The 15,812-nt window shown below is 33.6% G+C and overlaps 1 protein-coding gene across 1 annotated transcript in view; it reads right to left on the bottom strand.

Annotated features, from left to right (window-relative positions):
- The window catches only part of CFAP47 (cilia and flagella associated protein 47), a 223,362-nt gene that overhangs the window by 123,675 nt on the left and 83,875 nt on the right, over positions 1-15,812 (bottom strand). Inside the window, exons 27-32 of the mRNA XM_013008474.1 lie at positions 11,845-11,945; positions 8,494-8,607; positions 6,957-7,188; positions 5,385-5,606; positions 2,987-3,068; positions 847-969 (exon numbers count right to left, since the gene is read on the bottom strand). Coding sequence (XP_012863928.1) covers positions 847-969; positions 2,987-3,068; positions 5,385-5,606; positions 6,957-7,188; positions 8,494-8,607; positions 11,845-11,945 — 874 coding nt within the window. The remainder of the gene's footprint in view (positions 1-846; positions 970-2,986; positions 3,069-5,384; positions 5,607-6,956; positions 7,189-8,493; positions 8,608-11,844; positions 11,946-15,812) is intronic.

Raw genomic sequence — 15,812 nt, 5'->3', positions numbered from 1 at the left:
AACAATTTGTTTCAAGTAGCCACCATCATGTGACCTTGGAAGAAAGTAATTGTATTTGTGAGCTTTAGTTCCCTAGCTTCCAAACTGGGGATTTCTAATCAGCAATGTTAAATGAGGTTACATATAAATAGCATTTAAAGAATGAAGAGAGTAAAATATTCCGCCATATTCAGTGCACAAGGGCTATAGTGACATATTTAAAAATCTAAGAAATAAATCTCAGGACTGAAATGAGGATTTGTTTATGCAGTAAAGAGAATGTATAAAGGAATATTTTATGTTACATTTATCTAACAACACATGTAAATGCAATTTAGCATGAAATAAGTTGAAGAGTTTTATCACATCCTAATCCTGCCTTGCACTATTATGATTTGTCTTTAATATCTCTCCACAGTAATTTTATACTAACACTCTACTGTATCCTAGACCATAATTTGATTCAAAATCCATTCTTTAATTCTTCCTTTCAGTACCACAATTCCTTTATAACTCTCTTGACCATGTGACCGTGAAGTGCCAAATGAAATATCAAATGGAAATGATGCCTTTTACAGAAGACATCCTTAAAAGGAATTTTGCCCTCCAAAATACCTTTTCCCACTTCTGATTTTTTTTTTTTGAGAAAGCAGACTTTTGCTGCTAGCCTTGTACCGAGCATGGAAGAGCTATCACACTAGTATTGAACTTCTCGTTTTTCTATAGATCCGAAATGCATTTATATCTAATTTAAGCCATTGTGTTTTAAAAAATCTTTTACAAGAATATAGCCTATACTCCCTTAACTAAGAACCTATTCAAGTAACTCAACAAAAAAATGTCAGTAAACAGTAGTGGAAAAGTTACCTTGTATATCTGAAGAAGTACGTCTGTCCATGCCCGTTTACTCAAGGCTTCAAAGTCAGCAGCATCAATAACAAGAATTTTCTCCTTTGGTGTACAAGAACTTGGCTGAACAGTACTAGAAGACTTAAAGATATAAAAAGTGACAATTTTAATTAAAATGTATGTGAAAGGTAAGCCCAAAACTATTTAGTTAATACCGTATATACTCGAGTATAAACTTACTCGAATATCAGCCGAGGCACCTAATTTTACCACAAAATCTGCCTTAAAAATGTGCTGAAGAACTCGCCTTACACACGAACGAGTATATACGGTATGTAAGTTAATATTTTCTTATTATAAAATCTTTACAGGTCTTTGTAATACATTGTTTCATAGCTCTAATTTCCTATATGGTCAATATTAGGAGGTATAAAAGCACAGGTAAACTTTTAGAGCACATAGTCCCTTACTGAGGTCATAAATTAATTCTTTCAATGTATTTACTATAAAGGAGAAATGTATAAAGCCTTTTGACCAAAACTAAAATATGGAATAATGCAAAACTCTTGCTAAATGAAGCTCATCTTTACCAGTCTGTTGACCTGACTCTAAATGTTTGAAAGCAAACTTCTAACACCCTTGTGTTATGTGACTATGTTAATAGCTATAAGTGATAAATAACAAATGGAATATTTTTCTGCAGTCACACCAGGATGTGAAAGGAAAACACCTCTAAGAAGTGGGGTTTGACACAAATCTGTTGGTGTAAAATGGCCTGAAGATATATTGTTTTCACAATCAGGTTAAAGAAACAAAGTCACAAGAATCTTTCAACCAAGCACTCTTAACTAGTTTCCCAAATGACCCAGAAGCTTTCAATCGAACCAGGGGTTTCTAAAGAAAGAGCTTCGGTTGTCATTCTTGTTTTCAGCTTGGGTCCCAAGGAGAACTTTGTATAAACATAGATATTTTTAAACCTGTTTTAAAAGTATATATTGAAAGCTTTTTGCGATTATGACTATAAATGCCATAGCCTGCCTGGATTCTCTGGATTCACTGGAAGCTCTTCCCCACTTCTTTAACCTTCCCTTTTGTGACCACACTAAAACATTCACCTGCACTATAACCTGTTGTTTCTTATCTGTGGTTTGCCCATGCTCAGCAACTCACTCCCTGAAATTTTCATATTTTCACCTAAACCAACTGGTGATTTTCCTTTTGGATGTCCCTCAAATGTGAAATAAATCCTCTGAATTTTAATTTGAAGTCTGAGTACACTCCCTCCAAGCCACTACAAACTCACTCTGTCACGGAACAAAATGCAAAGTTCTTCTGAAACCTGGCCTCAGACAGAATCCTACCTTTTGGATTGGGCTGTGGAAACTCAGCATAGCACCAAATAGGCCCCTGGCTCGCTCACTCATGCCACGTGGCAACCTTAGGACAAGTGCCACAAAGCACAGTTGCCTTAAAGCAACAATAGATTTCTCAAAAACAATTTCCCGTATCGTTAAGTTTTCATAAAATAATAATAAAACACTTTGAGAAAACGTCATGCATTTCTGCTTAATTTCTCTCTAAAAAACACCCTGACAGCCATTAAGTCAAGGTCAACTCAGAGAAACCCTACAGGACGGAGTAGAACTGCCCCAGGGGGTTTCAGAGACTGTGATTCTTTACAGGAGTAAAAAGCCTCCTCTTTCTCCCATCGAGGGGCTGGTGGTTTCAAACTGCAGACCGTGAAGTTAGTAGTTCAACATGTAACCATTATGCTACTAGGGATCCTTGATTTTTACTCTCCCCTAAAACTGAAGACTTAACATGGCAAATGGTGGTGCAATCAAGTTAGTATTTTCTTTGGAAGACAATGTTCTAAGAATTTCCTTTTAAGGAAAACAAAGTATATAGGTACACACCATTCTTCTTGTAGCAATTTCCAAAAGAGATCATTTCTCATACACTAAATAAAGTCATATAATCATATTTGCAATAATTCCACAGTATTTATAATAAAGGGGAAAAGAATGTGGGCTCCAGAGAGGCTTAAATCTTATGTAATCATAAAAAATCAAGTATTGTAAAATAGAATTTTCTAAAAAGGTTTATCAATAAATTTAATAATTGTGCAGATTTTTCTCTACAAATAATATTCACTTACTGTAATTTCAATCCAAGTCTTATAATCGTCTGGTTCAAACAGAAATTCTGGCAACACATGAGAAATATACGCTCCATGTGTCCTAAAATTTGAAAAGTCTAATTATGATAGTATATTCATAATACACAAAGTATCTGCATTTGAGTCACTGAAATTTATATTTTGAATTTAAGGTACATAATTAAAATTTAAAATAACCTCTATTAATGAAATGTGCATATGCGATTTCTTTTAGAATACTATTAGTCATAGAAGGGCCCTTCTAAAAGTTTGTGGAAAAGTAGAATTGAAAGATAATGGGATTTTCCTCTAAACTTTTTGAAACCCTCATACAATCTTCATTTGGTCTAGTATGATATAAATCTGAATATGGAAAGCCTCAAATATTTACTTTTCCAATGAGATTATCCAAAGTATTTTGCTTCTTTCATTATACAAACTTGTAGTTGAGCTGAAACAGTATATATTTATTGATATTAATGTTATGGAATATATTGACATATTTAAGACCGTATATAAATAGATATGTCTACTGCCATCAAGTTGAGTCCAACTCACTGTGAACCTGTAGGGAAGAGAACTGCTTCTTTGGGTTTTTGAGGCTGTATATTTTTACAGGAGCAGACAGTCTCAACTTCCTCCCAAGGAGCAGCTGGTGGTTTTGAACCCTGCTGATCTTTCTATTAGCTTCCCAATGTTTAACCTACCACCCAATATACACATACATACTTGATCTACTCTCAATTTCCCTTTAAAATCTTATTCAAACTATTTATATGCTTGTCTATCCATATCAAAGCCATTTTACTGAAGTTAGGTTTTGACAGGAGTATTTTCAAGTGGGGAATTTTGGTATTCAGGTTTAATTTGTTTTGTGATCAAACAACAGCGTTCACCACCAGAATCTAACAGACAAGAACTCCATATGGAATGCTTACCCACAGGAGTCAGCCTGTGGCTCAAAAGGAGTGGGGAAAAGAAAAAGAAAACACAAGCAAATATAAATCTGAATGCTCAAACCTTGAAATGTTAGAAGAAAGAAATGAATAAAGGAACAATTGCAGGTTTGGAAGCAGTGAACATCATTCTCCCTGGACCAGCCAAGCTAATGGTTGAAATCATACAGACTATGGGCAATTCCTTTCTTTTGCAGTGAAACATTATCCCTTTCTCTTCGATCTCCGTACATTTTCTGTCAATATCTACATTATTCCTAAGAGTTTTCTCATAATCTTAGAAATTTTAGAAATACTGGAGATTTAAATAAAATCTGATTTTAATGTAACTCCTCTTTACCAGAACCTAAGGCCTATTCAAGAGTTCAATGAGATAATGTTTCCATTAATTTGGAGCAGCCTCCTGGAAAGTGAAATAAAGGCAGACAGCTCATAGAGATGAAGAAACTAGAACCTGTCGCGGCATAGGAAGTCAAGACAGGATTTCAGGGGGAAATAATCCGATTCTATCAAATGCTACTGAGAGTCTAAGGACAAATATCAAGAGTGCTCCATTTACTAAAGTAGCTTCTTAAGGAGGAGTTCCTGGATAGCACAAATGATGAAACACTTGGCTATTAGACAAAAGATTCACAGCTCAAATAAAACCAGAAGTGCCTCGGGGAAAAGGCCTGGCCATCTGCTTCCAAAGATTATAGCCAATGAAAATCTTATGAAATGTAGTTTACCTGATTAAATCAACCATGAAAGGTCAGGAATAGAAAGTGTTAAAATGCAAAGAAATATTATGCACGTTCCATTTTTAAATTATAGAAATTAAGAAAAGTCCCATTTTATGCAATAAACATAATAGCATAATTGATATATACTGGCATTTCAACAAGATCTTAATTTCTAATAGAACAAATTATTTTTTTTATATACACACATTCTTGCTCAGTGATGATAATGTCACAAGTCAATGTCCTACATGTTGCTACATTGAAAAAATGTAAGGAAATATTCTAGCATATGAAATCCATATTATGCCATGATTTCAGGTTTTTCATAAGAACCATCCACTTTAGGTCTCAGAATGCACATTTCATTATTTCTAATTCTTTTATCAACAAATTAAGTTTAGGTATTATCATCCATACTTTTAGAAATATTGAAATTGGAGCTTCAACAGGGTAAGTAACTTTTATAGGCAAGGTTTCCAAAGTAGAACAAAGCTAGATTTTAAGCCTATGTCTATTTGATTAAAAAAAAGGTTCTCCTTCCCTCAGTTAAGCCTTCTCCTGCAGAATCAACTCTGTGATATCTACTTTGAGATAGTGTCATTCTTAGACGGAATTCCATAAAATATCATAATGGAAAGGTATGAAGCTTTAAAAGATAAACTAAGTGAAAACGGTAAGTAGAATTAACTTTGTATACTTTAGTACACCCAATGTTCTTACGCAAGGTAATTGAGAAGTGCAGCATGCTGTAAATGAAGCTGAATCAATCGTTCTGGGTTATCCATCGGCAAAGACTGGCTTAAATTAACTCCAGGTGGCAGTTTTCCACTCAAGTGGAGCAGCACATCATATATAGTTTTATTACGTTTGGAGAAGTCATGTTGTTTGCTAATTTTTTTATGGAATTTATTTGACGAGTATACTTGTATTTTAAAAACATCCCTATGGGACAAAACACACACAAAAAATCCTTTAATATTAAAACGTTCTTATAATTTTCTATTTTGAAACAGAAAAGTACATGCAATGATTGAATAAAATTCTATTTAAATTCAATTAACTATGACGTTCCCAAATGAAGTTTATTCAACTACTATCTGTTAGTTAAAATGAGAACTTTTAAATATTCTCAGAGCTTTCCAGTATCTTATTTTAAGTGTACATCTTATCTAATGTTATAACCCTCAAGTTTGAAAGATTAGCTTGTGAATGGGGCAAATGTGAATTTAAGATTGTAAATGAGACAAGGATCTTAGCTCCATAAAAGGGAAAATCATGAAACCCATAGTTACAACTGTGGAATAATTATTTTAATAATACTTAAAATGTTAAAAATTAAAATGCTCAATTATTTTACTCAACACTTGATCTTAGCCAAAAGGTCGAGAAGCAATAAATTATTTTACTCAAAATGAAAATAAATTATTAAATGTTTACTCAAAGTAAGCAAAATTTTCAGAACGCCAAAGTAGAAAACTGAAAAGTTGTGATAAACTATTCTAAAAATGTCTTGGATGTAGATCATTGATGATATATTCATTTTCAGGATAATTTATTTTTCCATAACATAGACAAAAATTCTACATTGTCTTTCTAACAACAAAGATCAGAACTCTTTTTTATAGTGCCATCAAATTATTCCTTAGTGTCGAGAAAAGAGGTAGAACATTTCTCAGCACACAGCATATCAACGATACTGTAACTTTATTGTTGTTCTGCGCTGTCCATTCAATTCTAACTCATACTGACCCAATGACACAGAGTAGAACTGCTTCACAGGGTAATCCTAGACTGCAATCTTTAAGTGAACTGATTACTAGGACTTTTTGCTTGTGGAGCAGGTGAACCAGAAAGGGGCAAACATTCTTATTTAAATTAACAACAGAACTAACTGATTGGATATAACCAATGCAATTGCACGAGAAAAAAGTAGGATAAATGTACAAGGAAGGAGGTTTTAGTGACAAAATAAAATGAGTCCTCCCTGTTCCCTGATGGCATGGTCTATTTGAATATAGGACTGATATTTTACTCATGTAACAATTTTGTTGCCAAATATTTCAATATTTTACTCCTTCTCATTTCATAGACGAGACCAGAAATGTATAGTGCTCCTCCAAAAATATCAGAAATTTGAAGAAAAAAATAGCTGCATACTAAAAAATATTTGTATCTTCCATAAATTATTAGCTTAGAATAAAATATTTAATATTGAATTTTGGTTACAATGATCACAAGTAAATAGGTTTTATGATATAAAACAAGGAATGTGGGGAGGATAGTAACCATCACCTTCTTAAAGTTTCTGGTATAGAAAGGGTATGAGGCCCATGAGCCCATCCGAAGAGACTGAACCAGATCTCAGTGGCATTCACAACGCTTTGGAAGAACTTAAATGCTTTTGATCCTTCTTCAGGAAAAAAGAATTGTTTGGTTCTCTTCTCCTTAATTACAGTCCCATCATCTCTTCTTCTTAATGTTTGAATTTTGTCAAATTTCAAATGTTCATACGATACTTCCATTCCTAAAATTCAATTTTTTTGGTAAAGGTCATTTACTTGACTACATAGTAAAATATTCTATCAACTATTGCCATTATATGTAGACAAAGAAATCCCCTTGTATTAATTATTCTATGATCTAAAAGAATTAACTCTGAATCAATTTAATGAAATAAATGAAGAAATTCATCTTTATTTTCAAATGTCCAAGAGAAATGCTTTTAAAAGAGATAAAGTTCATTAAAAATAGTTACATTTCTCTTTTCCAAAAAGTATTTGAAAACGCTGCACAACATGGAGCATTTCATTCAAAATTACATATGCAAATATCTTGAAGCTCCCCGGTATTAAACTTCAATTAAAATCATATAAAATTTAACATTGGCTTCAGATTTAAAGTGATTTACTAGTCATAAGAAGTAATCCCAATAAAACACAAAGAACATCAAGAAAAACACAAAGCAATGAGGAGTTAATGAAATTAATTTCAACACTTTTTCTTTCCTCAAAAAGAACTGCGTATTTAATGCAACAAGTACAAACTCACTGAAAAGTTCACAACAGTGATTTTGGTCCATTCAATAACAAGGGAAAAAATGTCAAAATTACTTATATTCTGAAAAATAGTTTTTTGAACAGTCCTTGAAAATATAAACTGATATTTATCTCTCTTCCCTCTTTCTAAAAGAGATACTTTGGAATCTAGTTAAAACCCCTAGCTCTGTGCTGCACAAAATGCCTACAGAGGCTCTTTGAAAATCTCAAAACGTACTGCGATCAAGTTAGCGCCAACTCACAGCGGCCCTATAAAGCAGGGCAGAACTGTCCCATGTGCGTTTCAGAAACTTTAACTATCGACAGGAATGGAAAACGCTTTCTTTCTCCCTCAGTCATGGTGGTTTTAAACTGCAGACCACTATGCCCCCAGGACTCCTTACAGAGAAGCCCTTCAGTCAGATTAAATTTAAAGGACCCTGACAGGGTACTTAGCATTGAAGATAAACGCCACTGCTCCACGTGAACTACTACAATTACAGTTTTTGGATGGAACCATGTACTCAACACATTGATTTATGTTACTTCCTTTGTCCTGTTGTGAAGTTACAAGGACCCGAACAGAACCATGGACTGGGAACATCAGAGAACCTCTGTGCTAGGTTACTGAAGAGGGTTCCCCAAGATGACCCACTTAAGACAAATGACAAATTCATGGTCTTCTTTATGAGGTTTTTGTTACTGGTAAAAATCAACATTTTAAAAATAAATGATATTCAACAGACTAGATTATGGAGTGGGTGTGGAAAGTTTATTATATATTTGCCACCTACCAATAAAGAATTTTCTCCTTGTAGGCTCAGAATCATTTACTTTACTAGTAACTTTACTTGATGCAGAAGGTAATCGAATATTGCTTCTACTCTTCATAAATAGCCCTTCCTTATCTACAAAAAATACATTATAGTAAGTCAGGAATTATCATAGTCTTTATTCTGAATATAGCTTTTTAAATATATATCCGAGTTGCAAAGGTAAAATTTAAAGAGCCTAAATGGCCATTATAAATTCAGAGATCTTAATAAGAAAAACAATGACATATGGCTTTCTTAATTGAATTTTATTTAATGAGATGGCTGAAACATATTGAAATAATTGAAAAATGAGCAATATTCAAATTTTTCCTAATCAAAAATAGATAAAACATTTGGAATTACTTTATTACTCTTATACTGCTATCGAGTTGATGTCAACTCACAGTGACACATACGTAGCTTTTAAAATAAAATAAAATACAAAAAAGGAGTCACAAAATTAATTTATTTCCAATTAATCTTCTGATATGAAACCACTGTTTGGTTATGAACTAATGTCACTTTGAAAAGCTGTTAATCTCTCGTATTGTTAAATTTGTTGAATATACACTAGAGTTTGCCACAGTGGGAACGAATCCAAACCCAACCAAAGGCAGTGCTGACCAAGAAAAGCCAGATGTGACCAAAGACTGGTTATCAAAAGAAAACTATTCATAAATATGTTCATGGCCTCTGTGAAATTAGAAAAAAACCCTCTGATTTGAAAGCTTGACATCATTACTTCTCAGCAATTAAAGCTTCAGGGAGTTATATACGTTATCTGTAACTTATTTTTTCATTCATTAAATGAAGCCAGTTTTAGGCCCTTGAATTTATTGTAAAGATTAACTAAAAAGAAATAACACATATAAATTAGCTGGAATACATGAAAATTCTACTCTTTCAGTACAAAGCCATTCAGAATTGGCAAGAGAATCTTAGTCCAGTAGGTTGTTCAAATCCCTAGAATACTAGGGCTACTATAGACCTCATAGAAGTGGACTATAGGGAATTCAATCAAAGAATGATTCAACATAGATGCTTTAGGCAATTTGCTTTTAATTTATTGTCAAATGAGAAACAGTGTCTAGTAGGCTTAAAATATACACCTTTAAGTGGAAGTCAATGGCACATGTAAGTTTGTTTATTTAGCATCTGAACCATATCTTATTAACTATAGTACCCTATGGTGGTTACTACTTAATATAAATTATAATTTCACTTTTAATGAGCACATCATACTCCGGAGCACAGTGGCTAAGGGTGTAGGCTTTGAACCTTTATAATCTTGGCTCGGGTTTCCGGAGTCAGAAGCTCAAATGATGTGGCTCAGTTTCTTAAACTATACAGTAGGTTTATATAGCTCATTTGATGGGTAGACTAAATGAAATAATGATGTAAGGCATTTAGTGGAACACTCTACATCTGGAAAGCACTAAATATATATTAAACTGATTTCTAAATGTGTCAGAATATTTTATATTCACGGTGGCTTTCTTTAAAGTATTTCTCCAAATAGATGCATTATTTTTAACTGATTTCTTGCTCAAAAAATCATGTAAAAGCAAAGACTTTACTAATTTTTCATTACAAATGACAAGAATATTTTATTGGACTGAAATTTCTCATTATTTTCTTGAAGCATATTATGAAAAATGGTAATACATAAATAAAGCAATAATAATTATTGTTATAACAATAGTACCAATAATGAGGTTGCTTCAAAAATTGTGAGAAAGTTCCATTTTCTTTTAATTCCATTTTTTCATGAACCTTTTGAAGGTCCCTCATATATTTATCCTTCATATATGTATCACATACTGTCAAGAGAATTGTTCTATAAATTTCTTTATGATAGATGTCCAGGTAATGAGCATATATTGCTAAGAGATGCCCTCCTAATTGGCTCAAAATTCTGGCAATCTATTCTATATTCATTAAGTACATTTATTGTGTTAGGTATTACAGACACTTGTATGAAAAGGTGTGACACTTGTATAACTCCTGCTTTTACAAGCCTGGACAATATCAGCAACTAAAATAAAATACAGATAATAGGCAGATTACATTTCACTGTGGTAAAGGCCATGAAAGTGGATTTGCACAGTGCTATGAGACTATGTTGAAGGAACACAGAATCTCTGCACAGAGGAGCAAGAATCTCCTGTAAGATGAGTAGAGAAGTGGACTACCCAGTCAAAAGTAGGATAATTAGTAAGATTCAAAAGTCTGAAAGAGCTCAAAGAAATTAGTTGTGGCTTGGCATAGAGGGCAAGGTGAGAATAAAGGAAAAATGAAACCCTTGGCTGGGTGATGTCATGTGGGATATATAGGCTTCATTTTTAGTAGCAATGAGATTTCATGAACATATTAGGAAACTTCAAAGAATTTGTGGATAAATATAATTATCTTTTAATTATAATTTTCCACAAACATTTGAATGTCCCCTCATATTTTATGCCTTGGAATGAAAATATTGTATTTTTTATTTAGAAAAATCCTTCTGACTGAAGTGGATTAAGGATAGATTGGGAAAGGAGGGAACCCAGTAAGAGGCAGAAGACAGTTTAGAAATCTTTGGATTAATCCTGGAAAGATGGTATGGCAGCCTGAGTGCGGAAAGTGACCAGAAAAAGTGAGAGAAGTGGAGAAATCTGAGAGATATTTAAGAGACAAGAGGACAGGCATTGGTGGACTAGAAGTATAGTGTGAGCGAAAAGACAGTCAAGGAATGTGTTAAGGTTTCTAGATTGGCTATCGAGAGAAAGTTAGATGATAGGTGCATCTATCATAAAAATTAGCACATAGGAGAAGGATATTTCAGTAAAGGAGTTCAGTTTGGATCATATTTTTTTGTGTGTGTCCAGGGGATTCCCAGCAAAGTTGTCCAGGAGGTAGATGGATATGCAGTCCTGATTCTCTGGAGCAGAAACAGAACTAGAGATAAAATCCAAGGATTGTAATTAAAGTAATGGAAGAGATAAGAAAATAAGAGTTATGGAGAACCACTATAAAAAATAAATAATATGACATGTAGAAGAGGCAGTAGACCTTATGAAGCTTCCTCAAAATGACTCATCAGAGAGGCGAGAAGGAAACCTAAATCAATCTTCTTGGTATTAATTAAGTTTTTGAGTCTCACTAAATTGTCTACTTCTGTAATTGAGATATTTTCATATTCTACTCTCAACGATAAGCACAGCTCTTAGCACTTATAGATGTTTCATACACATACATTTATTCAACTTTAAATACTTTATTTTTAGATGTTACTCTTAGAGAACAATACTGTATACTGTGAGAGTTAGAGAAGATTCAAACATAACTTACCACTCTTTATAATAATTTTTTGGCTATCAAGATGATATGCCATATATGGATAAGTAGTAAGAATGCAATTATCCGCTGTTGCAGTTACTGGTAGAGAAAACCTAAAAGGGCAAATACCTCATGTAAATAAAATAAAATTTCCAGATACAGTATATATGACATTTTAAAAGTTTATCAGATAATGAACTTTTTAATCAATAAACTTAAACATTAGGATATGGGTTAATTTTTCATTGTTTATTCTTTAAAACATATTTGTAACCATCAACTATATCTATTTGAATGTTGTTGTTTTTTAATGTTATTTCCATTTGCTCTAGAACACAGCTTGTAATTGTGTAATTTCATCAACACAGACCCAGGCCAAGTCACAAAAACATATCCATGCAATTACTTCTGACGGTACCTCAGAGGAAATTTACTTATATTCCTTTTCTATAGACTCCAAGACCAATGGTATCTAGTCTTGGGTGGCCCAATCAATATTTGGGAGCTTTAACTTAAGATCTGATCAGAGCATCACCAAAAATAAATCTACAATTAGAGCCATAATATTTAAAGTCATATTTTCTCAAATACCTATTCTTCAGATCCCAAACATTTAGAACATGCAGAGCTCTTTTGACTATGCAATCTGCAAATTTTTCATATATTGATCTAACGTTTTTAGATAACCTCTTGTTTTCTATTTTTCCTTTATTACATATGTCTGAGAACAGATAGCAATGCTGAAAAAGTTCTTCAATTAGTAGTGAGTACTATTAGCTTCCATAACTTGTATACTTTATCTAAAGGCAATACTATACAAAAATAGCAACAACAAATGGTTGCAAGCAAGTGGCTTTTCCTTGTGTGCCAGGATAGAAATGTCCTCTACCATTTTCTCTCTAACGTTTTTCAATGACTGATTTTTGCAAGTACATGTCAGGCCTTCCTAAGCAACTCTAGGTAGACAAACAGTCAAGCTTTTAGTTAGTAAATAGCCTTCTTAAGCGTCTCCACCATCCAAGGAGTCCTAAGAAACCACAGTTAAGATTGCATCATTATGTTTTTCCATTCACAAAAACTCTTACAGATTATATTGGGCCTCAACTCTGTGATAACTCTGTTCTTGCATAACTAATTTTTTACAACACAGAAGTGCTGTATTATTTCAGTCTTGTATTATATCAAGGTAGTTTTATTCATGAATTAGTCATCTTCCATATTATTATTTCCATCTTTTTTGTGGTCACCAACCAATGTAGGCTTATCCTTGGTACGGAAGTTAAAGCACTGGTCTGTAAGCCAAACAGTCGGTAGTGTGAACCCACTATTCACTCCACAAGAGAAAGATGTGGCAGCCTGCTTCCATAAAGATTTATAAGTTTGCAAACCTTATGAGGTAGTGCTAATCTGCCTATAAAGTTGCCATGAGTCAGAATCAAGTTGACCGCAGTGGATTTGACTTTGGCAAAAGTGAAATGTAGAAATCCCATTTTTAATCCCGATTACTTCAAATATGGACCAAGTCAAACCTGAAATACAATGAGCTGCCAAAGACTTTAAAGAAATGTCACCTATAATTGAATTATTTCCAGTTCATCTCTGCATATGATATTTTTCCATGGGGATCTCTTTCAGTGTTGACTTTACATTTATTAAAACTTTAAGTAAAATGCACATGCTGAAGATTACATTCCATAACCAACCCTTATAACTCATTCCTATAAATCCTAAGCATATGCAACAGATTATTATGTTCAGTACTAACTTTCACAGTTGTATATGAAACTTTTTTTTCTTGGTTTCATGTGTTTCCTTCATAAAATGAAATTGAAAATTCTTTGACAGCACTAATCACTACTTCTACTTATTGTGTTTTAGGCTAAACAGTGATCAATCAAGGTTCTGTTGATTGACAAACAATGTTTACCTAACAAATATCTACACTAAATAACAATTTAACAAGGGGCACTATCATAATCATTACTTTCACAGAATGGAAAATGATACTTTTGTTTTAACAGTGATTTAAGAATAAAAAGACAACAAACAAGCCAAAACTCAGCATTCCAGCTAATGCTGCAGATGCTCTTGGATACAGATGACTTTGGATCCAGTTTACCCGTGCTGCACTTCCATCTCCTAGGTTTTGGATTGTGGAGTAACTACATTCTCCTTCAGAAAACTATTTTTGGACTACTGGAGTTTCTCAAGTTCAAATGTTTCTGGGAGTTTATATCCGCTGGGGCAGGCCCCTCGGCAATGCCTGTGTGATGCCTGGAGTTAGAAAACGAAAAGGGAAGAACATGGTCAGCATTTCTAAAGATGAAGCAACTAAAGGAAAAATTCCAAACTTGACTTGCAATACTAAAGGATTCTATAAGCAAAAGATTGAATGGCACAGGAAGCATCACAAGAAGATGGAAGTAGTACAGAGTCACTGAAAAATAAAACTAAAGCTCAATGTTCAATCATTTCAGGAGACACCATATGATTAAGAACCAATGGTATTGAAGAAAGAAGAATTAACTACACTGAAGACAATTAGCAAACACAAAACAAAAATCAATGCTCCAGGAGTTCATAAGACACAAATAAAAATGGTTCAGGAAACAAATGAAGTGCTGGAGGTGTTCACCAGTGTATGACAAGAAATTTGAAAGACAAACTGACTGAAAGAGATCCATATTAATATTCATTCCAAAGAAAGACGATCCAACAGAATGAGGAAACTATCTAACAATAGAATTAATACATCAAAGTGAAATTTTGCTGAAGATAATTAAAAAATAGTTGCTTCAATACATCAATAGGAAATTGCCAGAAGTTCAAGCCAAACTCCAAGGAAGATATGGATCAAAGACTGCAATTTATTATATCAGATGTATTTTGACTGAAAACTGAGAATGCAAGAAAAAATTTTACCTTTGCTTTATTGACTATGCAAAAGTATTCAACTGTGTGGATCCTAACAAACTGTGTGTAACATTGCAAAACATGAGTTCATGGGGGACCTGTACATACACCAAGAGGCAGTTATTGGAACAGAACAAAGGAGATTGAGTGTTTTCAGATCAGGGAAGGTGTATTTTTGGATTTATTCCTTTCAATGTATTTACTTAACCTGAGCTAAGCAAATAATGTGAGAACCTGGATTATGTGAAGAAGAATATGACATTAGGATTGGAGGAAAGCTTAGTAACAAGCTGAAATATGCCAAAGACATAATCTTGCTTGCATGAAGTGAAGACAAAGAATTTTCTATTGAAGATCAAAGAATACAACCTTCACTATAGATTACACCTTAACATAAAAGTCCTCACAACTGGATCAAATAGGCAGCAAAATGATAAATAAGGAAGATGTCGGGGATTTTACTTTACTTGGATCCACAATCAACACCCACGGAAACAGCAATCAGGAAATCAAATGACAAACTGCAACGGGGACATCTGCTGCAAAAGTTCACTTTAAAGTCTTCAAAAGCAAAGATTTCACTTTGAAGATTAAGGTGTATCTAACTCAAGGCATGCTATTTCAAACACCTCATATTCAATACCTGGTCAACGAAGAAGTAAAACAGAAGAATTGATGCCTATGAATTATGATATTGATGAAGAATATTTAATATACAATGGACCTCAAGAAGAACCAGCAAATCTGTGAGAAGTAATACAGCCAGAATACTCCCAAACAACGAGGATGTTAAGACTTTGTCTTATGTGTTGTGGACACATTCTCAGAAGTGACCAGGCTCCAGAGAAGGGCACTGTGCTTGGTAAATTAAAGAGTGAGGGGGAAAAAAAGACATCGTTCACTGGGATGATTTGACAGAGTGGCTGCAACAATCAGCTCGGACATAAGAATTATTATGAGGATGATGCAGGACCTGGTACTGTTTCCCTCTCTTGTACACAGTCACTGTGATTCTGCAAATCCAATTTTTTTTTAACATTTTATTAGGGGCTCATAAAACTGTTATC

The sequence above is a fragment of the Echinops telfairi genome, unplaced genomic scaffold (genome assembly GCF_000313985.2).
Source record: "Echinops telfairi isolate 266 unplaced genomic scaffold, ASM31398v2 ScPeMD7_38;HRSCAF=143, whole genome shotgun sequence".
Taxonomy (NCBI): Eukaryota; Metazoa; Chordata; class Mammalia; order Afrosoricida; family Tenrecidae; genus Echinops; species Echinops telfairi.
The sequence above is the reverse complement of the archived record's forward strand: the minus strand, read 5'-3'. Positions and strand labels throughout refer to the sequence as shown.